The 27033-nt window shown below is 34.6% G+C and overlaps 1 protein-coding gene across 1 annotated transcript; it reads left to right on the forward strand.

The window, feature by feature from the left end:
- Window positions 1–749: 749 nt before the first annotated feature.
- LOC123194610 (glycogen synthase-like) lies at window positions 750–26720 on the forward strand. Its single transcript, XM_044607897.1, has 15 exons — window positions 750–1302; window positions 1897–2418; window positions 2694–2792; window positions 2920–2972; window positions 3279–3336; window positions 3777–3859; window positions 5280–5357; window positions 6679–6758; window positions 14197–14387; window positions 15560–15634; window positions 17311–17351; window positions 17566–17671; window positions 18120–18202; window positions 25313–25386; window positions 26170–26720. The coding sequence occupies exons 1-15, from the start codon at window positions 1138–1140 to the stop codon at window positions 26280–26282; spliced, it is 1821 nt and encodes a 606-aa protein (XP_044463832.1). The 5' UTR covers window positions 750–1137; the 3' UTR covers window positions 26283–26720.
- Window positions 26721–27033: the final 313 nt, after the last annotated feature.

The raw sequence follows: 27033 nt of genomic DNA on the forward strand, positions 1-27033 counted from the left end.
AGGGACAAATACTTGAGTGGATACCTATATATGATTGAGAATACCCAGGTAAAGATAGATTAGATTAGAGATAAGTCCTAAAGTGTTTTGAGTGATTAGATATCAATAGAGATTCAAGTATTCTGATGAGACATGAGATAAGATAATACTCGTAGGACCTAAATAATGAGATTATAGGTTGACTAAGGGAGTACATGTGACCAAAGCACACCCCGTAGATAATGTGTAGTTCGTTAATTTGTGTCCTTAGATAAAGAGATGATTGTCAATATTGTGTGTCTGTCGATTGACTAAAACTTATTAGAATATAGAGAGTCTGACAATTAAAGTCCATAGATTGATTAGTTAGGATCGTAAGTCTATTAATTGAAAACAAAGTATGACAACTACGACTAGAAAACAGTAGAGATTGGTCATTAAGATGAGTACGTTAATTCCATTAGACACGGTTAAAGCCTATTGGCTTGTGTAATGTATTTTAATAATATCATTTATATGATTAGATGATATTTCATTTATAATTTAAAATCAATCAATTATATCATAATTTATTATTATTTATTTATTCTTAAATTGAAATTTATTATAATTTACAAATAGCTATACGAAAGGTTAATACTATGTGTATTATAGTTTCGTGAATTTTTAATTTAAAATTACACACCCTGAAGTCACCTTTATTTTGAAAAGTATAAACAAAATTTAATTCAATCCTTTCTTGCTTAAAATTATCCAAGCTGGGATAACTTCAAAACGCTGCAATTCCACCTTTTAGTACAGTCCAATGCTGTTTCAACTAAACACAGCCCAGCTCTTCTTATTTAATCTTTCCAAACCGGCAAAAGATTATATCACCCAAAATATATCAGTGTCAGATATTTGATATAAGCGCTTGAATCAAACAAAAGATGATGATTTTTGTCTCTTTGTAGTGCCCTTGTGGTGTACATTTCTGCCGGAAGAGGTTGTGCATCCTCCTTCTTAGGTTGTCCATTTCATTTCTTTTTTCCAGTAATTAAGCAAGAGGGTCCTTAAAATTATTTCTTCTAGTCCATAAATGTTACTCTTTCAACTATTATTTTTGGCTGATTTTGTACGAGGATTAGATTATATATAATCAATTTCATTTTACCGAAAATGGAGTGTGCTTTGGCGGGCAAGTTTTGTAATATATTGTTGGTGAACTCAAGGAGTCTTAGGATTGAGAGAAGAATGGAAATGAGAAGTCACATCACGTTTCACCCCTCCAAGTTCAAGATTACATCAGCGCTTTCTCAAGCAAATCATAATCCTTCTCTGCAGGTCTTATTGTCATATTCTGTTACTTTGCTAAAAGTTTATATTTTCACTTTGTCTCTTGAATTTCTGAACTTCTAGTTTGAACGGAATTTGGTCAATTGAATTGAGAATTTTGGAACAGTTCGATCATATTGTTTGAATTTATAACATGTCTGAGCAAACTTCGATCCTTTGTTGAGTTTTTTGTCTCAGGCAAACCATGAATTGAATGAACTGAGTACACTTTTTTATTTATTTTATTGCAGAAGCAATTTGTATTTATGTTAGTTACTGTGTGAAAAGAACAAATGAAAATTGTGGATGGTACAAAGTTCGTTTTTTTCTCAGTGAGGGTTATACTTTGGCATTCATCCTAGTCTGGGATGAAACAATTCCGATACTGAAATATTGATGGCTCTTAGAAGAACTGACATTGAATTTTTTGTTTTGAACAAGAATTTATCTTAAATTAATTTTGTTGATGTATTTTGTGGTGCTTTGTGATTTATATTACTCTGGTTTGGTTTACGGCAGAATGATCGGTGATATTCGGTTGTGAAACTTTCTCTATGCTATGTCGTTCTTGTGACCATATGTACCACCACCTCAATATTGCAGGTAGCTACTGAAAAGCAGGGAAGTCCTTCTGGTTTTGATCTTGGAAAATTGGTTTGGCCTTCTCATGGGGATGAAATGCCATTTTGGATGAATAAATTTCCCTCTGCAGATGTGAGCCCAGAAGTTCCTGCTGACATAGAGAAGGACTTCAATCTCTTGCATATTATTCATGTTACAGCTGAAATGGCGCCTATAGCAAAAGTTGGTGGTCTTGGTGATGTTGTAACTGGACTGGCCCGTGCATGTTTATCACGCGGGCATACAGTAGATGTAATGCTTCCTTTCTATGAGTGCATTCCAAGACAGGAGATCAATGATTTGGAGTTGATCACAACATATAACTCTTATCATGATGGTGATTGGGTCCCAATAAAAGCCTATCGCGGGTTAGTTTCAGGAATCTCAGTGATATTCATTGAGTCATCAAATCAGTTCTTCAAGGGGCAACATATCTATGGGGGTTCATACAATGAGCTGGAGGCATATTTACTTTTTAGTCGTGCTTGTCTAGAATGGATGAAGGTTTGTGAATCATGGGGTATCATTTTTAGTTCTGTAAATTATTATCTAGACTAAACAATTTTGAATTAGATCAATCTGGTCACTGAATTATGAAACAATGGAAGATCATGTATTAAAGATTTAAGTTTAGTGTGTGTGTGTGTGTGTGTAGACTACGAAAACTGTGAAACAAACTACTTCTTGCTTACTTCTTTTCAAAGTTTATTTGGAGCTTGGTATCATTGGTTAAGGCATTGTGTTCCTCTAATGTCTAACCAGATAATGCTACATTGCAGGTGACTGGGGTTCACCCTGACATCATTCATGTCCACGAGTGGCAGACAGGTGCTTTGCCTCTGATGTACTGGGATATGTATCAGCATCTTTCACTCAAGGTATTTACTTGCTCTCTGTTATTGCTATCTTTACAGAGTTCATTTCTTTAATTTTCTTAATATAAGAATTTTTTTTAAAAGCAATAATTTTTTAGTGTAATATTTATTTTATTTACGTGCTTTGCAGAAACCAAGAATAGTGTTGACAATCCACAACATGGAGCATTATGGGGAATGCAGGTAACTTATTGCAAAAACTGATTACACTGTATAATAACACGGATCCAGTTGTCAAAAGCATGTAAATCTTGCGTGTAAAATATTGTTTGAAAGCCCAAAAAGTGATAAAACAAGTTATTAAAACTTAGAATTGCATAGAAATTTGCAACAAAATCCTTTTCTTATTTCAGATGGCTTAAATTCTTACTTTAATGTTCCATGCAAAGTTACGAGCTTGTTAATGTTGGAGATTGGTGTTGTTGTCTCTTTGTGTATCTTTGGCATTTGATAATATAAATAAAGATGTGTTTTTTCTTATGCTTGTAGAAAAGAGCAACTTAGTAAATGTGGTCTTGATGGATCTGTATATGGAACTGAGGACAAGGTGAGCTTTTTATGTGGATATCATAAACATATTTTTAAATTTCAATATGTCACTGAAATGTATTTTTGTATAATATACATTGAAGTATCAGATTTTGCTAAATAACCAATACTTGTTTGTTATTGTAGCATTTTGTTCTGTTGCTAGTGTGTGGATTGATTTATTGTCATGCTAATGAATTTTTGGAAAGGAATAAAGATTTCTGTATTATCTTATCTATTACTTTCATTTCCTGATGAAAAGATGCATGTGCTTCATTCCGCCATAAGTTTGTTTATTTTAAAAGTTTTAATGCACTACATCTTTGATAACTCAGATTATGATTTGAATTTTCTTTTTTCCACTAAGCTTCACTTACCTATTCCTCCGGTTAAACTCCAATATACTTAATGCAAACAACTAAGGCTTTTATTTTTATTTTTAATCTGTTGCCTTGGCAGGCAGTTGATGATCGAACAATTGGCCACAATCCTGAGAGATTGAGCCTATTGAAGGGTGGAGTTGTGTATAGCAATGCTGTAGTGTGAGTGTTCTTCTGATTTGTGGCTTGTGGATATGTATTTTTACTTAAATTTGCATCTTTCTTTTGTAGCATATTTTATTTTCTCACTACTCACATCACTCTCTTCTTTATCTCTTAACACCCATTGACTGCATCTTGCCTATGTGCATATCTCCTTCTTGTTTTCATTTTTTGATACTTTTGTTTACTGTTTTCTATTGCTAGTACATGTATTCAAATACTTCACAAAACCTTTGCATCTTGCTGAATGAATAAATGAAATTTTGGGTACAAAGCTACTAGAGATTTAACATATTTTGAATTAGCATAAGTCATTTTCATCTTTATTGAGAGCAAAGCTTACAACTTTGAATTTGAATATATAATTTTTGAAAGCTCCGTCAGATCTTGTTGAGTGATTTGTAATTTTTGTATCATTCAAGCTTTGGTTTAGCCTTTCTCAAAAAAATGTTTTTCGCATATTGTTTGGTACTGGATCTTGAGTTAACAGTTGTGTAACTTACTTCCAGTTATATGAAATTTTGGCCACATTTCTAGAAAATCGTTCTAGAACTAATTTTGGATCTTGTAGAAATGCTCTAATTTGTGCAAATTGAAATCTTATTTCAAGTGTATTTATGCCTTATTAAATACTAAACCAGCAAATGAAACCCAAAAACAAAAATTAAACTTGTTGAAGAAAATGAAAGAAACTATTACTTTTGAATTGATGTTTCTTATTTTATTATTTTTTCTCTATCTTAATTTTCCTAAGAACTTATGTCAATTTAAACTAGTGTGATGGGGTAAAACACACTAGTGACCAAATAAAGCTATATGTTATATATAACTTACGTATTCTAGTCATCATTGCCCAATCCCACTGGACTATTTCTCCCTTGTTCTCTATCTAATTCATGATGGAACAAGAGGAAGGCAACATTCATCTCAGTTAAAAGCCTTGAACTGGATAAGATAAAGATACATGGAAATTGGGCAATGTAAAAAGGTGATCATTGCTTTCAATGTTCCTTTTATGCATCATAAGCCATTAAAGGGATAAACTAGGTTTAGGATTTGTTATCATTAATGTTGATCTTTTTGTGAGCCTAAGACTAAGCCATGATTTGGACCTTTCTAGGAACTGATGCTTAAACATATCATTTTATAGTGTCAAATACTTGGACTTCTTGGTCATCAAGTAGTTTGTTGGAATAAGACTTATTTGACAAACTTCTTGGCTTCTTAGCGATTTAAACTTCATGATCTTCCTATATTGTTATTGTCATATCCAAAACCTACATTACATGCATAGTTACATACTCTAATGGAATTTAAGTTGAATTTTAATGTTTGGATTTCCACTATGTATGCAAACTAACCCATGGACATTCTCTATCAATCTTTTTGCCTAATTGAGTATTTAATTCTTCTTCTTCAGTACAGTCTCTCCAACGTATCTTAAAGAGACACTTTGCTCTGGATGGCTTGCTAGCACATTGATAAGAAATCGTGACAAGTGAGTTTCTCTCTCCATTTTTGCTTATATGTAGATATTCTTTTCAGGAGTTAGATGTAAGATCTTAATATTCTTTCCAAGAAGTCATTTTGGCAACATAATACAGTTGTAGCTACTAGAGCCATTAGTCAGAGGATTTCCTTATAGTTAATGGTTGTTATACCTTTGATATTGGTGCTCTTTCCTAGCACATTGAAAGTTATGAAATTGCCTTTTACACCATTTTACTGTCTATGTAATCTATTTTAGACATTTCCTCATTAGGATTGTGAAAATATTAACTTGTTTGTACATAATATTTATGATTGTTTTAAGTGTCTTTGGTAATTTCTACTATTAAATTGGATACTTTTGAGTTACTGGATATTTATCAAATGTTGTCATTACAGTTGGGATATGTTGCTATCTTTGAAAAATCAAAACAGGATTCATGTATAAAGCTAGGGTCAATAATAGGCCTAATAATGAACTAATATATGCATGACTAGATTAGTAGTAGTTTTTGTAAAAGAATATAATTTGCTTCTATTTCAGTAGTTAACCAAATGCCATGGATTCAGTCTTTTGTTCATGCCTTCAGTTAATTTCAACCAAACAGTGGAAGTTATTTCCCTCTTTAGTTTATTCTATTCACAATTTCTTTGTTTGAAGTCCATTATCACTACCAAACTCAACTTTTTTATTGGAAGGTCAAATCTTTCCAGTGGGATGACTTATTAAGAGGTGTCAAAATGGGTCAAATTAGTTGACATGGCATGAGATAATGTGGCTTAATTTGACATGTGTCAAATAGTTTAGTTTTCATAACAACAAAATATTAATACTAAATATGCACAAATTGTGCTCAACATAATTTAATGCTTCCATTAATATTAAATAGGTGACAAAAATAACCCATTTGACATATCCCAAGTACTACACTTCTCAAGCAACTACTCAAGCAATATTGCTCACAGATTGTCATACTATTTGCAAACTAGAAAGGAAAAAGTGCAGGACTAAGTTTTTAGTGCTAAACTGATTCCTATAATTGGATATAGTATATCTCATTATCCAAGCACTTTTCTCCATTACTTTGGATTGTATTCACAAATTAGAAACTATGTGACCGTACAAATCACAATTAGTGCTTTTTACCTTATCAGTCTATATTATATTAGGAATTGATCTAAGCATAAACTTTATTGGAATGTTTAATACATGTCTCAAGTTGTGTTTTGTATTAAAATGAGTAGTCAAACTTCCTTTTCTTGCTCTTTTGCTGATTGCTATATCTAAGTTGTAATATTTTTCATTTTTCTTCTTATATTTGACATTGTAGGTATTTCGGTATTCTAAATGGGATAGACACTGCGATCTGGAACCCTGCTACTGATGTTTTCTTGCCTGCAAAGTTTCATGGTAACAACATTTTTACTATCTTCAGCATTTGCTTGTCTATCTTAACTGAAAGTCATAGCAGATACATCCTCCAAGAAAGTGAAACTATTTTATAGTAGAAGAGTTTGTTTTATGTTTCATCTTCCATAAAGTCTCTTTCTGGTGGACCTGAGTAAAGAGACTTAAAGAGCGTTTAGTTTGGGTAATGTTTTATTATCAAAATAGAAAGATTACCTTGAAGATAGATTACTTAGAAGATTACTGGGTATAAATGATTACTATGTTTGATAAAATTTGGTAGGTATAAATAATTATTGTGTTTGGTTAAAGGTAATAAAAGATTACTAGTAAATTATTTTACTTAAATACCCTTGAATATAATTATTTTTTATATTATTTGTCATATTAATTAAAAATAAATTTATTTTTGTCTCAAAAAATTAATAAATAACAATATAATTATTGAAGAAACTGAAATTCAGAGTATATTTTATTCATCTTCTTACTATTACAGAGATATGTTTATATATACATATTAGGTATTCTAGAGTAGGAAACAAAATATTTGATTCCTATAATTGAGATCCTAAAATCTGCGTCTACCATAATTAATTCCTATAATTAACCTCTATATCTACTAATGCACATATTTACAGATTCTGTAACACTCCCCCTCAAGTTGGAGCATAAATGTTAATCATGCCCAACTTGTTACAAATATAATCAATCCGAACCCCATTTACAGCCTTAGTGAAAATATCCCCTAACTGTTCTCCAGTCTTCACATATCTTGTAGAAATAAAGTTCTGCTGAATCTTCTCTCGAACGAAATGACAATCAATCTCAATATGTTTAGTTCGTTCATGAAACACAGGATTAGAGGCAATATGAAGAGCAGCTTGATTATCACACCATAATTGCGCTGGTAAGGACATCTGAAAACCTACTTCAGTCAAGAGTTGATATACCCATATTATCTCACACACGAACTGAGCCATAGCTCTATATTCTGATTCTGCACTAGATCGGGACACAACACTCTGCTTCTTGCTCTTCCATGATACCAAATTTCCTCCAACAAAAACACAATAACCAGTGGTGGATCTTCTATCTACCTTGGAACCTGCCCAATCTGCATCTGAAAAACATTCAATACCAGTGTGACCATGATTTTCATACAATATACCACGTCTAGGAGCACCTTTCAAGTAACACAAAATTTGCTCCAACGCTGCCCAATGATCGACTGTTGGAGATGACATGAATTGACTTACAACACTGACAGAATATGCAATGTCAGGACGAGTCACTGTAAGATAATTCAACTTTCCCACTAATCTTCTATACTTCTCGGGTTCTTCAAACAAGTCACCATCTTTTGTAAGCTGTAGATTAGGAACCATCGGAGTGCTACATGGTCTGGCTCCCAATTTTCCTGTCTCAGTCAATAAGTCAAGCACATATTTCCTCTGAGATAGGAAGATACCTTTCTTGCTTCTTGTTACTTCAATGCCCAAGAAATACTTCAACCCCCCTAAATCTTTTGTTTGAAACTGCGTGTGAAGAAATGATTTAAGAGAAGAAATTCCCACATTATCGCTTCCAGTAATAATAATATCATCAACATATACAACCAAAAGAATACTACCAGCTTCAGACTGTTTATAGAAAACTGAATGATCACATTTGCTCTTTATCATGCCGAACTTTTGAATTGCCTGACTAAATTTTCCAAACCAAGCACGAGGACTTTGTTTCAAACCATACAAAGATTTGCGAAGCCAACACACCTTTCCATACTCCCCCTGAGCAACAAAACCAGGTGGTTGCTCCATGTAAACTTCCTCTTGAAGGTCACCATGTAAAAATGCATTCTTGATATCCAGCTGGTGTAAAGGCCAATTATAGGTAGCTGCCATAGAAATAAATAAACGAACAGAGGTCAACTTAGCAACAGGAGAGAAAGTGTCAGAATAATCCACCCCATAAGTCTGTGCATATCCTTTAGCAACCAACCGAGCTTTAAGGCGAGCCACTGATCCATCCGGATTAACTTTAACTGTGAACACCCATTTACATCCAATGGCTTTCTTTCCTGCAGGTAGATTGACCAAGTCCCAAGTACCATTATCAGCTAAGGCATTCATTTCCTCTATCATAGCCTCACGCCAACCAGGATGAGATAGAGCTTCATGAGTGGTGTTAGGAATAGAAATAGAATCAAGTGATGCAATAAAGGAACAAGAAATAGGGGATAAGTGACCATAAGAAACAAAAGAAGAGATAGGATAAGTACACTGCCTTTTACCTTTTCGAAGAGCAATTGGTAGATCAATATCATTAGGAACTGGATCAGACGACGAAGAGAATGGTTCAGGACATGTATCCGGAGGTTGTTGTCGTCTAGAATACACTTGCGTAATAGGTGGTCTGGTAGGAGTAGACTCTTCAGATAGAGAAATTTCTGAAGAACTAACAGATGTAGCAGCATCCTCTAAAGGGTGAGATGAGGTAACGGTGTACACCAACAAATCATCATCCTCCCCCTGAATGTTGTAAGTGGGAGAAGCAGAAAAGAAAGGAATGTTTTCCAAAAATGTAACATCAGATGACCCCAGATATTTGTTTAGGGTGACACAAAAACACCTATATCCTTTTTGAAGACGAGAGTAGCCAAGAAACACACATTTCAAAGACTTAGGGTCTAACTTTGTGACACTAGGACGAATATCACGAACAAAACATGTACTACCAAATATTTTGGGTTTAATAGGAAATAAAGGTTTATCTGGAAAAAGAACAGTGTAAGGGATCTGACCTTGGAGAATTGATGATGGCATGCGGTTAATTAAAAAACAGGATGTGGAAACTGCATCAGCCCAAAAATGTTTGGGAACTTGCGTTTGAAATAAGAGTGCTCGAGCTGTTTCAAGCAAGTGTCTATTTTTTCGCTCAGCTACTCCATTTTGAGATGGTGTGGCAGCACAAGAGGACTGATGAAGAATGCCATTTTGAATCAAATATGACTGAAAAGATTCAGAGAAATATTCTTTGGCATTATCACTACGTAAGGTACGAATAGAAACATGGAATTGTGTTTTTATTTCAGCATGAAAGACACAGAAATGAGAAAATACTTCAGAACGATTTTTCATTAAATAAAGCCAAGTCATACGAGAATAATCATCAACGAAAGTAACAAAATATTTAAACCCAGTTTTGGACACACTAGGACAAGGACCCCAAACATCTGAATGAACTAACTCAAAAGGAGAGTTAGCTCGTTTATTGACTCTAAAACCTGAAGACAGACGATGATGTTTGGCAAATTGACATGACTCACAATCTAACGAAGATACATGACGAAATTGTGGACATAGGGTCTTCAACACAGGTAGAGAAGGATGCCCCAACTGACAGTGAGCTTCAAATGGAGTTAAGGCACTGGAACAAGCAATGGACCTTGGCATTTGCATATCTAGTACATAGAGACCCCCAGATTCATGTCCTTTACCAATAATCTGCTTCGTCATAAGATCCTGAAATAAACAATGATCAGGAAAGAATGAGACACAACAGTTAAGCGCACGAGTGAGTTTGCTTACTGAAATTAAATTAAAGGAAAACTGTGGTAAACTCAAAACAGATGACAATGAAATTGATGGGGTTAGATTAACAGTTCCAGAACCAAGAACAGATGATGTTGATCCATCTGCTAACGTAACATTAGAAGGGGATGCAAATGACTGAAAGGTTGAAAAAAGGTTAGGATTACCTGTCATATGATCTGTAGCACCAGAATCAATGACCCACTTGGATGAGGAGGAAATAAGACATGTATTTGGATTACCTGACTCAACACTGGCAGTGATAGGAGTTGATGAAGACTTTAGCGATTCTTGGTACTGGGAGAACTTGGCATACTCATCTGCAGAAATCATAATAGTCTCTTCAGATAATGAATTGGTAGCAATATTGGTCGCTGCAACATGTGCTGATTGGGATTTTGAAGCCCGATTCTGCAACTTCCTACAAGTACGCTTTGTATGGCCTGGCTCGTGACAGTAATAGCACACAATCCCTCCTGACTCATGATTACGATCAATAACTTTGTCACGGTTGCTGCTGCTCCCTCCTCTATTTTTATTATATGAGCGTCCAGTTTCAAATGCACCACTTCGACTAATAAGAGCACTGTTACTCTGAAATGATGGGGTGCTTTCTGTACGAAGTACCCTAGTAAATGTGTCATGCAGAGATGAAATTTCAGGACTAGCAAGTATCTGAGATTTGGCAGTTTCAAACTCAGATGGAAGACCGGCTAGAAAGCTCATGATGGCCATTTGTTCTCGTTGAGTTTGCTGAACCTTCACATCAGGACTAAAAGGTAACAACATATTAAGTTCTTCATAAGTTCTTTTGAAATCCATAAAATAAGATGTGATGGTTCTGTCCTGTTTTTCTGCACGATAAAAAGCTTTGCACACCTCATATATGCGAGAAAGATTACCTCTTCCAGAATACAAAAAATCTAAATATTCCATTAGCTCCTTAACAAATTCACAGTGATTAATTAAACTGACTACCTCACTTTCAATAGAATTTCGGATCTGCAAAAATAATCGAGCATCATCTCGCAGCCATGCTTGTCTAGTACCATCCGTAGGAGGAGCTTGTGTAAGGTGATCATCTTTCTCCAGACTCAACAAGTACAATCGAACCGTTTTACTCCAATCCAGATAATTAGAACCATTAAGCTTGTGTTCAGTGATTTTTGACATTACAGGAACCATCTCAGCCATGGTTATCGGTTTAATATCAGTCATAATAGTACTCAAAATAGCCGAATAAAATAAATGGCCAAACGACTATTTCCCACCCAAGGTATGCTGTAATGACAAGTTTTCCCCCTTTAACTATGGAAATACCAAACACCCACCCATGACCAGTTAAATTTAACAGAACCCTAACGCCTGAAAATTTTATCTCCTTTTGCCCCCCTAAAGTTTGAAAACAAAAATTTCCCCCCAGCCTAAGTTTAAGAAAATGGCAGTTTCACCCTAGGGTTTGGTTTTGAAATCTCCGGCGACCTCTCCGGCTCCGTTGCCGACGGCTTCTCCCTCCCGAAGAATCCTCTCCTTCCGGTGATCGGTTTCCTCCCATTTGGAGGCCCGATCGTCGCCGGAAAAGCGGTGGGAGACGAAGAACTTCGTTGGGGAAGACGAAGTTCTTCGTCTCCCACCGCTTTTCCGGCGACGATCGGGCCTCCAAATGGGAGGAAACCGATCACCGGAAGGAGAGGATTCTTCGGGAGGGAGAAGCCGTCGGCAACGGAGCCGGAGAGGTCGCCGGAGATTTCAAAACCAAACCCTAGGGTGAAACTGCCATTTTCTTAAACTTAGGCTGGGGGGAAATTTTTGTTTTCAAACTTTAGGGGGGCAAAAGGAAATTATATTTTAGTTTATTTTTTAATATTATAGAGAAAATGACAATTTTACCCTTAACCCCGTTACTTTTAACTGGCCATGGGTGGGTGTTTGGTATTTCCATAGTTAAAGGGGGGAAACTTGTCATTACAGCATACCTTGGGTGGGAAATAGTCGTTTGGCCTAAAATAAATAGCGAAAATACCCTGGTCAGAAAGAGGAATTCGTCGACAGCGACTGTTCCGGCGACGGCAACGGCGCGTGCGACGGCGAAATGCGACGGAAGATTGGGGATCTGAACGATCGGCGTCTTCTGAGTCTGACTATGCCGGCGGTGAGAATCAACGCGCCACAGAAAAGGAGATCTGAGTGTTCGTTTTCAGAAGGAACAGGCGGCGCGTGTGGATCACGCGCTGAGCTTCCGGTGGCCGGATTCTGGGAACCTGACGATCGGCGAAGCACACTTCTTTCTAGTGTGGCGGTGAGAACTAATGGCCACTCTACACCGGTGAACTACGAAATTGCTCTTTAGGGCTAGGAAATTTCTGAATTTGCACACTTGGGCAAACCAGGCTCTGATACCATGAAGAAACTGAAATTCAGAGTATATTTTATTCATCTTCTTACTATTACAGAGATATGTTTATATATACATATTAGGTATTCTAGAGTAGGAAACAAAATATTTGATTCCTATAATTGAGATCCTAAAATCTGCGTCTACCATAATTAATTCCTATAATTAACCTCTATATCTACTAATGCACATATTTACAGATTCTGTAATAATAAAATCAAGATTATCTTGGTAATCTTTAAATACCTTAGGTAAAGGTGGTAATCAGATTACCACTTATATTACTTACCACGTCAGCATTGGTAATAGAAGATTACTGTAATATTTTATTACTGACAAACCAAACAAGGGAATAAAAGATAGATTACCAAGGTAATTTTAAAAAGCCTAAACCAAACGCCCCCTTAAGGTTATTTCTAGCCTCCAGTGGCTCTTTCAATGCTAGCTATCACGTGTAATTAGAGCCATTAAGCTTTGTGGTGGCAGTTGCATGCCAGCAAATAAACATGAGGAACAAGAATGTCAGACAATAACAAGGATGTAACTTCTATTAATAAGTTGAAAGTTTATATAGTTAAATTATATCAGTTTCTTATTGAAAGAATATGAACCAATGAATGTAACAAAAATGTATCATTTAACTTTATTGTGAAATGAATATGCGTAAATGACCAGACAAAATAACAATTTTGTCTGATCATTTGCTATTTCAAAATGGGAGATCTTTGAAAGTCTAAGCTCATCAAAATACAATAATACATATAAAACAGTGCCATTTGAAGGGATTACCTGTCTAAAATAATATAAAATTCTGGGTTCAGACTTTAGCCCAATGTAAAATGTAAGAAACCACTATAATTTATAAGTAACCATCTAAACCTGGCCCTGAATATGTGACAATGGTATAAGTAGCACCTGTTCAAAGAAATTTGGGCATATTTCATCATGGTCCTCGTCTAATTGGGAAGTTATGATTTCTTAAGAATTTTTTTTTTATAGACACTTTGGCTCCTAGGGTACATTTGGTATACCATAGATCACTGATTTACATCATCCTAATTTGAAATTTTCATTTTATTTGTAATTTTTTTGTTTCATTTGAGTATGTTTTGCATTGTGTGTGGTTGTTGTGTATCTTCTTGTTTTTGGATGGAAAGGACTGTGCGCTTTGTTGGACAGCGATTATTTCGCAAAATTCTTATGAATTCAATTAATTTCGGCCTGTATATGTATAATAACTAGTCCAGAATAATGTACAATTCATAATTCTAACAATATTATTTTAGACATGTTTCACAATGCTAGTCTCTTGCTTTATCCTATAATTGTGCCATTAATTCTCTATTAGCAGATAGCCATGTGAGAGAAATATTATAATTAAGTCATAAAATCATAAACTTTATCATCTTAAGATGCTTTAGTTTTCTATTCTAACTTCTGTCTGTTCTTTCTGCAGCGCAGAAACCTGAGGGAAAGAATATTTGCAAACATTATGTCCAAAGGGGGCTAGGTTTAGAATGCTCTCTAGCTGATAACCATGTGCTAGAAACAACACGCAGTGGGCCCTTGATTGTTTGTATTACTCGACTAGTTGCTCAAAAAGGTCTTCATTTGATTACTCATGCAATTAAGCGTATCAAAGAACTTGTAAGTATATCAATTTCAAATTATGTATTCCTGTTTTAACAAGAAAGATTTAGCACCACACGCTTCCCTAGTGTCTTGGCCTTTATTCCTTATCCAAAACAAAAGTATTCTTTTACTCAAACAGAACCTGGAATGGCCTTCTTTCCAAACAATAGTAGGATTTTGATGATGTAAGAAGGAAAAATAAGTAATGTGTAGTGGGAGAAAGACCAAATTACATTCCTTTGGGCTTAGGTTTCAAGAGAGTTTCTAGACACATCTTTCTTCATATTTCACTCATTTAAAATAGGGTTTTGGGCTAATATTTTTACTAGTTTTTAGTGCTAAGTTTTTAAGATTTCAAGACTATATAGATCCATGTAAAATGGCTTCTGTTAAGCCAATATTTGTGAACTCATGCACAGTTTTTGCCTTCTGCCCAGAGTGAGGCTTTGTCACTCTGTTAGATACTTGGCCTAGACTTTTATCACATTTATTTCACATTAGTACAATGTTTTCTATTGCCTGGAAATGCACACAAACACACACACACACACACACACACACATATACATACATACAAACACATACTAATTGTCCTTGATTGTGACTAGCCACCTTTAGTTAACCACATTGTTGCAAACCTTAATACCTAAACAAGTTTTTCCTTCATGCACAAAAACGTTTTGATATGAAACGATAATATACATATTATTAGCTGGATTCAAGCCGAGCCAAGCTAAGTCAAGCTTGAACATGGGCTGGCTTGAGTTCGGCTCAAATCCATTATGACCAGCTTGAACCAAATTCGAGTTCATTGTAAATGTTGAAATGTCACTAGTGGGATGAATAGTGCTATTGGCTAAATGAATAGTGTTACTAATAGGACATGTGGTGTTAGCAATTGAATGAATAGTATCACTAGCTGGACGATCGGTATTGCTCGAAGAGGACTTGAGTCAAACTTGACTTGAGCTATTGAACTAAAACTTAAACTTGAATTCGGCTCGAATTGAACCGAACTCAAATTCGAGCCACGTTGGCTTGGCTTGGCTTGAGTCCACTCTTATGTATTGTCTAATTCGTATAAAATGCAAGTTGGCAAAAACTTGCATATTCCATTGATGCTTCTTTTGCAAATGGGTGACATGATTATATTAATTCCATGTTCTCTAACTTTGATTCGCTTACAGGGTGGACAAATGGTTGTGCTTGGAAAAGCTTCCGATGGTCGTGTTCAGCGAGAATTTGAGGATCTAGCAAATTTGGTAATAGACTTGAGGTTCAAGTCTTTGGGATTACAATATAATTCAAGGATTAAATGAAACATGCACCAATTGGCATGAAAGCTAGTTAGTATTTTCATTTGCTTGCTATGTATTATTGTTTATCTATCTTGTCACTAGTCCTTTTGTTGACTTTGGATTAAACAAGGATATTCCTTGAAAATAAATGTAGGATTGTAGAGTATCTTAATGGTGTTAGGCTCCCCTAGTAATTTAGGAATTATCTAGGAATTTATTAAAATTATGAATATTATATTAGGTGTCCAATAAGGATTTAAATTAATTAATAATATACCAATTGGGATTAGAAGTCCAATTTGGGTTAGATTTTTAATTCAATAAATAATAGGGTTTTGGGAGGATGAGTATTTTGAGATTTTAATTTCTGTGTAGCGTTGTATTTCTGGAGGTGCAACAGCACCAGCAATATCTTGGCGGAGCACCAAAGATATTAGATTTTTCTGTTATCATCTTTATTCTTTCCATCGATAAATGTCATTATATTCAATACAAAATTCATGATTGTTCCTTTACATTCAATAAGCGCCAATTGTACAATCTGGGTTTGCAACAGTGTGCAGATCAATGATTCGCTTTTGAAAACTTTGATTGTCATTAGATTGTCATTAGCTTCAGGTCATAGGGAATTAGCACTGGATGGTCGAAACAGTTGACTAGTAAGCAAATTGATGTGGCTTGCTCTTTTGTTTCAACTAGATCATGCTGCACTTTCCCTGTCTGCATATATTAATTTTACTGCAGTTGTCTCTTGTAGCTTTATGCTGGTTTAAGCATTTAAAGTTCAAAAAAATGACAAATAATTAAAATTAAAACTCATCAATGACGTGAGAAATGCATTGAGAAAGAGGCTACTGAGGAAGTTTATCATTGTGGTAAACTTTTATTGATTACATTCAGATTTGGAGAAGTTGCCCACTGCTTATGTTTTTTTATCTGAAAATCAAATAAGGAACTTTTTGTTTCTTCTTTTTGTGTAAAACTTGTCAAACTGATATGACATCTAATATGTCACAAACTAATACTTGACTGCAGTTCTTAAGTTTCTCATGTTGTCACTGAATTTGATACTTCTATGTATGTCATTTATCAAACTTTAATTATTCTTATGAATGCACTGTTCCCTGAGAAAAAAGTCAGTATTCTCTTATATAATTTTCAGGAACCTTTAGGTAAATGAGGGTTTTGCATATCTCCTGCTTTTGGAAAGTAAATCTCATTCTAAAGAGCTAAAACATAATGTCCTTCCCATGTTTTCTTGTTTTGAATTACTTTTAATTTGATAGCCATCTAAATTTTAGAATTTGTATGGCTTGATATGACTATAGTGAATTCATTTATTTCAGTGTTTGCTAAAAACCTTTCACTTGTAGGTCTTTTACTCTGGCAAAACCATGTGTAGTTATTGTTTGGGTTTCTTGCTGTTACTATACTTTTGGATGGTTAAAAAAATGTTTTTGAAAATGCTTGTATTAAGCTGAAGAAGACTCATATGAAACCAAAAGAAAAAAATATATTTGATGATTCATGAAATAAGATATCGCCTTCTACATAACATTTTCTTCTTTTTTGAAACCATTTTTAGTAGGAATCAAATAAAATTAAAGACTGACCAACTTCTGTTTATTGATCTTTTGTAGCATAATCAAGGTTCAAGTATCCGGATCTTACTGATGTATAGGTGATTCTCCTTGTTATCAAATACTATTTGTTACTGTTCCTAAACATGCTCATATTGTTGTTGCAATTACTTCTGTATCCTCAGAGTTTTGAGTTTACTTATCTCTGGGCAGCTTGTAATCCTTATTGGAGCTCTGGTGTCTCAGTTAAAATACCCTTATTTTGTTATTGACGGAGTATCATTTTCCTTGTCTGTGGTTGACTTTTTTATTCAGTGAGGAGCTATCCCACATGCTCTATGCTGCAGCAGACATGGTGTTAATTCCATCCATATATGAACCATGTGGCCTTGCCCAAATGATTGGAATGCGTTATGGAGCGGTATGCAGTGATATGAATGATTAGATTGCACCCCCCCCAAAAAAAAAAGCACAATTTATTTTTAAATATGAACACAACATAATGTACAGTTGCAATTAGCAATTCTATTATGTAGCTTCTTTTCTATGTATTTCAGTTCTTTCTTTTTTTTACTTGTCTTTTCTTGTCACTAAGCCATTTTACAATGCTTGATTTGCTATTTGTATTGAAATTTAGATACAACCTTAATCTCTAAACGAAGCTTTTTGATAAGGGTAGCACTTACCAAAAAAAAAAAAAAAACAAGGGTATACCACTAGTCCTTAACCCTAAATCCAAATATTTTTAAGCTCTAGCAATCTGCATTTCATCAAAACAATATTAAATCTAGAAAAGGTAAATAAATATGTTATCAAGTAATACTATCAATGTGCAGATGGCCTCAGTTTGAATAAAATCATTATTTCAGGTTCCAGTTGTTAGAAAGACTGGTGGTCTTGCAGACACTGTCTTTGACATGGATGACTCATCAAACTATGAAATGGCCAATGGGTATGCTTTCTAATTCTTGTTTAGTTTTCTCTTGATACTGTGGAATTCTTCCTTACAAATGAATTCAACCCTGTGAGTAGTTCTATAAATGTAAACTACTTTGATGCATTGCCAAAAATTAAACTGAGGCTTCAATTTGTTTTCCTTAACACAAAGTGATGGGTGTGTGGATGTCTTTGTGTTTGTTTTAAAAAAAATGCTCAAGGAAAACGATAAAAGACAGTTCTATTTTTTCTGAAATCATTAAGCTGGGCTATATAATAGATTTGTTGCTGGGATGCTTTAAATGAGGCTTATTATAATATAATATTAATGTAATGCATCAATTTATTGTTTATATATACTGTTAATTCAAAAGCAAGGTGATTAATTGCTCACATGTTATGAAATTTTTATAATACAGAGACAATAGAAAATGAGGACCTTTTCTTTTTGGCTTATTCAATTTCTTCTAAAATGAAGAGCAGAAATTGTGAGTAAAATTATTTGTTTCTCTTATTTCAAGAAATGTTGAATGAGAATGTTTTATCATGTAATCGTGGATGCATTTCAAATTAAGTGATCACACAAGCTATATACAAATTAAACTCACATAAAAACTGAAAATCTGCATGGAAAAGGAAAATAAAATATGCGAAACACTTACAATAGGGGAGAACCCCAAACATATTTTTAAGCAACCGAGTTACTGATTTGAATGATGTTAAATCTCTATCTATGAAAGTAAATGTGGGATGATGATTAGGGGCTAGCCAATAGCCCACACATGGAAAAGATTCAAGGCAAGAAGAGTGCATGAGTCCAAACAACTGAAAAAAAAGGCACAGGGTGATGTCAATCAGAAGAAAAAATAATAAATCCTTATTTTGTTAGAATTATTTTCTTTGTTTGGATTACAACTGATTTTGTTTTGAAAGCATACATTATAGAATCCTAGTGCAAGTTAGGTTAGTTTTATCTTAAATAGTATCCTAGTCCTAGTTAGATTAGCTTTCTTTTAAAATTAGGTTAACATTAGTTTTCCTAAAATCTAGTAAAATTATTTTCCTTAGAGATTAAGTTTTCTTAGAGTCCGAGTTCTAGTCAAATTTGAGTTTTCTATCTCTTGTAGATTTAGTTTTCCTTAATAGTTATCCTTGTGGGTTTTAGGAATTAGCTTTCTATTTTAATTAGGTCAATTATCAACCAATAAAAAAGGCTTTGAGTCTTTGAAATATTCTTTATCTATTGATCAATAAAATTCAATCTTTTGAGTTCATTAAAGAATTTCTTTGCCTTCAAATAGTTATGTATTCTTTATTATTGCTTTCATCTTGTTGAAACACCCTGTGTCCTTGTGAACGATATCACAACCCGTTTGGCACTTGTCTTGTATTATGTGGTATTAGAGTCTTGTCTTGAGATGATTGGATAAGGAGAAAATCAAGAAGATAGGTATACTTTGTTCGAAGTGACAAGTGGAACCACTAACCAAAGTTGTGGCTAATTTGAGCAAACTAATAAAGAGAATACAAGTTAACATTCCAGCCGGATACGTGTCGTTGTTGAACAACTCTGTAAAATTCAATAAGCACCATATTCTGACCATTTTGGGAGCATCGAAAACCTCTCCCAAGGCTGGGTTATAGAGTCAACTCTCTCCCTAGAGTTTTCACAACTGATAATGATTTCTATTCTTGTTATACTTTCTAAGCCTTCCTTTTTTATTATTTTCTCCACCAATCCAACAAGGACACATGGACATCTAGATTCTTCTTGGATCTTAGACCCTTTGGTTGCATGATATACATTCTTTGGTGTAGTGATGAGAGTTCTATCAATACCCTGCCTATGCAATTTCCCCTTGTTCTCATGGTGAAAATTGGAGAACCCTCATCAACCATTCGCAATCATTCCATAAACAAGGTAAGTTGACCCTTTCTAATTTCAAGAAAACCCTTATCAATAGTAGGATATCTTTTTTTTTTTTTGGATAACCATTGCTTTTGTCTGTATTTATTGGATGAGTAAACCCGAAATACAATAACTGAACCTATAACTATTGTTCCAAGTAAGTTAATGTTTCATAAGCATGACAGAGGCTCAAATCTAGGTCTTCACCATGGAAGTTCTAATGCTCTACTAATTTTGCTAACCCTTGAGGTCTATATTAGGATATCTTACTCAACCAAAATTATGAACATTGAACTTAAGAAAATTAATGCATTGTGGGTAAGGCTAAATTCAAGTCGAACCGAGCCCGAACAGGGTGAAGCTTGTTTTTAAGAGGGGCTCAACTCAGCTTGTGTTCAGTTTGTTTCATGAATCAAGAGTTTGTGTTTGGTTTGGGTTCGTGTAGACAAGTTGAGCTTAGCTTGGGCTTGCCAAACTTGTTTGCTCGAATTTGGTTCCCTTGTGGTTTGTGTAACATCGTTTAATTTTTTTTAAATATATTTAAGCTTGGGCTCGTATATGTCAAGCTCAGGTTCGAGTTTGTGATGGGATTTTAAAACATATTAATTCAAGTTCGAGCTCGAGTTCGTATATGTCAAAATCGGGTTTAGGTTTGTTTGAGCAAAGCTCTTGTTGAGCTTGAGCAAGCTCACTCTGAATCTACCTTGTGGGCATGTACATTATGGGTATCAATTGGTATCTGAGGCCGTGACAATTATGTCGAGATGGTTATGTATGACTCTTTAAGGCATGAGCCCTTTTGTCATTGTGGGTTGGTTTGTTGAGACTGTCATTTGTGTTTATAGTGACATTTTGGGAACTATTTTGATTGTGGTCAATGAGAAAAAAGTAGATGTTTGTTTGAGTTTGTGGGATGGAAGAGGGGTGATCAATATATGGGATTTTGAGAATTTGAGTGTGAAGTTGATTAAAGTGGTAAAGTGATGTGAGGGGTTGTCTGGGAGATGCAGAGAAAGATTGTTGAGTTGGGGAAGAAGAGAACGAGTTGTATAAAGGAAAATTTGATTTAGAGAGATTTGAAGTGTTGGATTGGTCGGGTTGGAATTATTGGATGATCCTGGGGGTTTGGGTAGGAATTAATTGAGTTGAATGTGAAATATATTTGTAATTGGGTTGGATGTGATTCAAGGAGTAGGTTGGATTTGTTTATGGAATGGGTTTGGGCAGGTTTGTGTGTAAGTTGGGTTGAGTGTGCCTTGTTTAATTGAATTTAGGTTACGCTGCTTCGGTTAGGTGGTTGGGGTTAATTGTAAAATTGGCTAGGTTTGGTTAGGGATAAAAAGGGATGGATTAATATGAGCTTGGGTAGGGTGTATTTGATATATGGGTTAACGTGAGCCAATTGGGTTTTGGTTTAAGCCTTGGGCTTGTATCATTATTGTATGGGTTGGATTGGATTGAATGTGGGTGTTATTGGGTTTAGCTGAATTTGGGTTGGATTGGATATTCGAGAAGGAGTGTGTTGGTGGGTGTTTAGGTGGGTTATAATATCCGGGGTATTGTATTTGGGGTTGGGTTTAATTGCAATGGATTTAGGTTTGAGTCGAATAAATGGTATGTTGGGTTGAGTTAGGTTATAAATTTTTTTTTCCTCCTTCCAAGCATCTTCCATTTTCCATTTTTCATAGTTTCAACATAAACTCAAATGATGGATTGCATCTCCATTGATTTCTCTAGTTCTTGTTCTTTTTGTTTTTCATTTTCTTCAACTTGCATTGCTCATTCTCTCCCCTTCTTTAGTTGAAGTCGATCTCTAGATGAATCAATGAATTCCAACAATGGAAACTCAACAAAATCTGCTATTTCTTCCTTCCAATATTTGTCTTTTACCAATTGTTCCTCAGAAATTGTCGAATCTTCATCTAAAACACTGACATCAACCAACTCAATTTTGTTCCTCTTTGTTTCTTCATTGAATACGATTATGATGTCCTTACCATCCAAATCATCTTCCTCAGACAAAAGGATAACCCATGACTTGTTTTTACAATCATAACTCAAGTCATCCTTGCTTTCACAACAGAGACAAATTTCGTTCTCTTGCAGTTCTTAGATTTTCCATTGTATTAGTCGTCAAACAAGCTTCAATCATCCATTGTTGTCTTTAATGATATTGAGTCTCTCCATCCACAGAATCGAGAGTTTTGATACCAATTTGATGCATACTTTTGCCAACAACTCAATATAACTCAGTAAAATTCAATAAATGCAATATTTTGGTTGTTTCGATAACACTGAAAACCTTTGCCAAGGCTGGATTCGAGAGCTAGCTCTTTCCTAAGAGTTTTTGCAACCAGTGATGATTTTCTACTCCTCCCATACTTTCTACATCTTTTTTTATTATTTTCTCCACTAATCTAAAAAGGACACGTGTACTTTAAATTCTTCTTGGATCACACACCTACTAGTTTCATGATGTACATGCATTTGTGTGGTGATAGGAGTTCTATCACAACCCCTCAAACAACAAAGGTTGTCTTTAATCTACAATGGGCAATCCCTATACTCCCTAGGAATGTGCAAAATCAAAGGGAAAACGGTGCTTCACAACTCTTTCCTAAGTTTGATGAAGAATCTAATAAAAAATATGAGTCAACACCATGACCAAGAGGTAGGAAAACGTACCAACCCCCAATAATCATGCAAGAGAAAGGTGTTTCACAACTCTTTCCTAAGTTTGATGAAAAATCTAATGAAAAATACGAGTTAACACCACAACCAAGAGGTAAGAGAACGTACCAACCTCAATAATCATATAATAGAAAGGCTGACCTTCCTACTTTCAGCAGAGTTGTCAATATTGAGCAATTCTTTGATTAGATTTGTGAGGTAGAGTGTTTTTTTCAAAAATCATGTAAATTGAACATGAATAAAAGGTGAATCTAGTGGCCTACAAATTGAAGAGAGTTGCTAGTGCATGGTGGCAACGTCATCAAGAGCAATGACATTTGATAGGTCAACCAATTGTGAGGGATTAGGCACCCATGAAAGCACTTTTGAAGGCACATTTTTTACCCTTTGACTATGAGCAAACATTGTTCCAACAATTTTAGAATTGTTGTCAAAGTAATAGATTTTTTTTCGTATATATTGAAGAGTTCTTGCGTTTACAAGCACGATGCAACTTTAATAGGTCCGAAGACCAACAAGTAGCTCGTTATGTGAATGGTTTGAATTATAATCTTCAAGGCCAATTAGCTATGCAAAGTATTTGGTCTATAGATCAAACATAGACTTTTTCTTAGAGTGATAGAATTCTCATCACCACACCAAAGCATGGACATAATGCAACCATAGGTGTGTGATCTAAGAAGATCTAAATGTCCATGTGTCTTTTTTGGATTGGTGGGGAAAATTAAAAAAATGGGAAGGTGTGAGAGTGAAAACAAGCATCTCAATCATCTCAAGCAAGTCATTTTAGCTTTAAGGGATATCAAGTTGTTCACGAACCTAAAGAAGTGTGTTCCTAACAAATAAATTGGTGTCTTGGGGCTTTTTTTTTTTTTAAAGTAATGATGGGTTTCCTTGAACTATCTACTTTCTGTAAAAGGTTCGTATAATGGCCCCAATCACCAATTGTTTGAAGAAAGGCCAAATTCAATGGGAAGAAAAGATGGATCAAAGTTATGAGTTGATAAAAGAGAAGTTAACCACAACCCCTGTCTTATCTTTGTCGGATTTCACCAAAGTCTTTGAGTTAGAATGTAATGCTAGTGGAATTTGCATTGGAGTTCTTTCCCAATAAAGGATGTCTATTGCATTCTTTAGTGACAAGTTGATTGAGGCAAGAAAAAGTAGTCCACATATCAACAAGAGCTCTATGTGGTGTCGAAGACATGGGAGGCCTATTTACTTCCCAAGGCGTTCATCATTTTTTCTGATCATCAAACTCTACAACATTTTAGAGCACAAAAGCATGTAGACCGTATGTTAGCAAGGTGGGCGTCATATTTAAAACATTTCAATTTTGTATTGTGCATAAATTAGGTGCAACTAATAAGGTGGCAAATACCTTGAGCCGACATGTTGCATTATTGGTGAAGATTGCTCACGAGGTTCCCAGTTTTGACCAACTCAAAGAGTTGTATGAAAAAGATGAACACCTGCTAGATTTGAGGACAAATCTTTGCCAACAATGGGAGACTGATGCATTCTCGAATTTGGAACAAGTCCAAGATGAGTATTTACTCAAGGGAAGAAGATTATGCATTCAAAGGAGTTCTTAACACGGCAAGTTTATTAGAGAGTAGCATTCTAGTAATTTGAGTGGACTTGTAGGAATGGATAAAACCATTGCAAAATATGGGCATATCCAAGATGTTCAATATGGTGAATTTTTCCTTCTTCTATCCCAAGGTCGATTTGTATGAAGAGACTCTTAAGCAAGTTTTTTTTTTGAAAGAGAATGGAGGACCAAGCCAACAACCCATGCATGGAAAGGAACCAAGGCAAGAAGAGTGCACAACAAAGTCCAAATGGCTGAAAAAAGGCATAGAGTGACGTCAATTAGAAGAAAAAATAGTAAATCCATATTTTGTTTTGAAAGCATATCTCATAAAATTTTAGTCCTAGCTAGATTACTTTTCTTTTAGAATGGAATCCTAGTCATAGTTAGATTAGTTTTCTTTTAACATTCGGTTTAGATTAGTTTTTTAAGTAGTTATCTTATTTCTAGTAAAATTAGTCTCCTTAATGATTAAATTTTCCTGAAGTCGTAGTTCTAGTCAAAGTAGAGTTTTCTATTTCTTGCAGAGTTAGATTTCTTAATAGTTATTCTTGTGTGTTTAGGAATTAGTTTTTTATTTTAATTAGGTCAGTTATCAGCCTATAAAAATGATTTTGTGTCTGTGATTTTCATTCCATTTTATTGATCAATAAAACTCAGTCTTTTGAGTTTATTAAAGAATTGTTTTGCCTTTAAATTGCTTTGCATTCTTTTTTATCCTTTTCATCTTGTCGAGCAATATCAACATTATGTCCTCATGAACAATATCACGATCCACTCAGTACTTGTCCTCCGTCAAATGAGATTGATTGATTGAAATTCGTCTTGATGGAATTTATCATCTTCCGTAATTATTTGTCTAAAACATGTTGATCCTCTAAATTAACATTAGCAGCATGTTTATCTATTTTTATTCATTTATTTTTTTTCAGGTTTGTTTTTGAAGGAATAGATGAAGGATCCTTGGATTCAGCTCTAGACAGAGCATTTAGATACTACAGAGACGGTAAGTTCACTTTCCATAGGACTCAAATTTATTCACATCATGCATCTAACAGATTCTTTATATCAAAATAAATCTGAGCATACCAAATGACACCGCTGTTGATTTTTTATTATTTGCATGTTATTGCTGAGTAATGAGGTAGATGAGCCTAGTGGAATTTGCTTAGTCAAATATAATGGGGTGGATGTAAATATTACTATCTCATGGATCCTGAGAACATTTCCCTTTGTTAACAGATTAATTTAGATGTTTTTATAATCTTGCTTAAGATTTTCTTGAAGTAATAACTGGTTCCGCCTTACTTGCAGTTAGAGCTGGTGCTTCAAAACTGTAAAAAAGGGGTCATTTCTTCGGTCATTCAAGTATTTGTACATTTCTGATTTCTACATATTTTTTCATAGGAAAATGCAAAGATTTTAATCACAAACCAATTTCAGTTTTTAAATACCAACTGAGAGCAACTGGAGAAAGCATTTGTAAACTGGGACTCAGGAGTAGGAATTACATTGTTAAGTTATTTTGCATGTGTTTGTTTTCCTTTTAGTACAAAAATGTTTTCCATTACTATTGAACACATTTTTTTTTCGTTTTTATTTCAAATACTGTTTTCAGAAAATGATAATTAAATTTTTAAAACTCAAAACCATTTGTTTTTCAAATAAAATGCTAAAATGATATTGAACATAATTTAAATTGTTGGTGAAGTAAAAGCAGTTTATGTATCTCATGTGGGGGAGCAAAATATTTTGCTTTGTAAGTTTTAGTAACTTTGTTTTGATGCAGAACCAGATGAATGGAAGAGTCTTGTGCAGAAGGTTATGGAGATAGACAATAGCTGGAACAACACAGCCGGCAAATATGTCAAGATATACAACTCTGTTAGAGCGGTATGCTAATATAAATCTGAAGCGGATATACTATGATCGCTGAGAGACAGGCATCAAACTTTCTAGCTGATGCAAAGTGTAATTTCAACTAAAAGCATCTGATATGCTACCGTCAAGGAAACCTTCATATGAAGCCCTGGTCCAAGTTTGCTGCCCTGGAAATGAAAAAGTTTATCTTTCAGGTATAAAGCAGAATCACATTTCAAAAATGGTGGGAACTTCACCAATATTAGTAACTTTGTGTTATTCCAGGTGTGTATATGTTACTGCACTTTAAATACATGAACATATTATTTATTTTAATATGTATAAACATGCTTTGCTTGACCAAATAAGTTCCTGGATCTTCCAATAAACTAGTGGTGTTGCAATTCTATAAGGCTATTTCTAAAGGAATCATTTGAGGGCATCAGTGGAACCTGCCTAGGCGTGGCAATGGTTGCTTTACATCTCTCTCTCTATCTCTCTCTCTCTCTCTCTCTCTCTCTCTCTATATATATATATATATATATATATATATATATATATATATATATATATATTTATATGTATGTATTATATTATCCAATATCTGCCCACAACCCTATCCCATGTCCAGGTATGGAAGCTTGGCAGGAAAGTGAAAGGCACAATAAGTAGTGTTTATTTCATTTTTCCCTCTGATGCAATGGCTTAGAGTTGAGTTAATCCACTTCCTATTAGTGGCCTTTTCATAATTCAATGAGACTAATATTTTAAGAGTAATATTATGTGTATATAT

The sequence above is a fragment of the Mangifera indica genome, chromosome 13 (assembly GCF_011075055.1).
Source record: "Mangifera indica cultivar Alphonso chromosome 13, CATAS_Mindica_2.1, whole genome shotgun sequence".
NCBI classification, from domain to species: Eukaryota; Viridiplantae; Streptophyta; class Magnoliopsida; order Sapindales; family Anacardiaceae; genus Mangifera; species Mangifera indica.

Excerpts from the sequence above, each read along its gene's own strand:
- LOC123194610 (XM_044607897.1), top strand. The coding sequence starts at position 1,138 with ATGGAGTGTGCTTTGGCGGGCAAGTTTTGTAATATATTGTTGGTGAAC. Across the intron at positions 2,419-2,693 it reads CTTGTCTAGAATGGATGAAG|GTGACTGGGGTTCACCCTGA; the intron begins GTTTGTGAATCA and ends GCTACATTGCAG. Across the intron at positions 17,672-18,119 it reads TTGGAATGCGTTATGGAGCG|GTTCCAGTTGTTAGAAAGAC; the intron begins GTATGCAGTGAT and ends TCATTATTTCAG.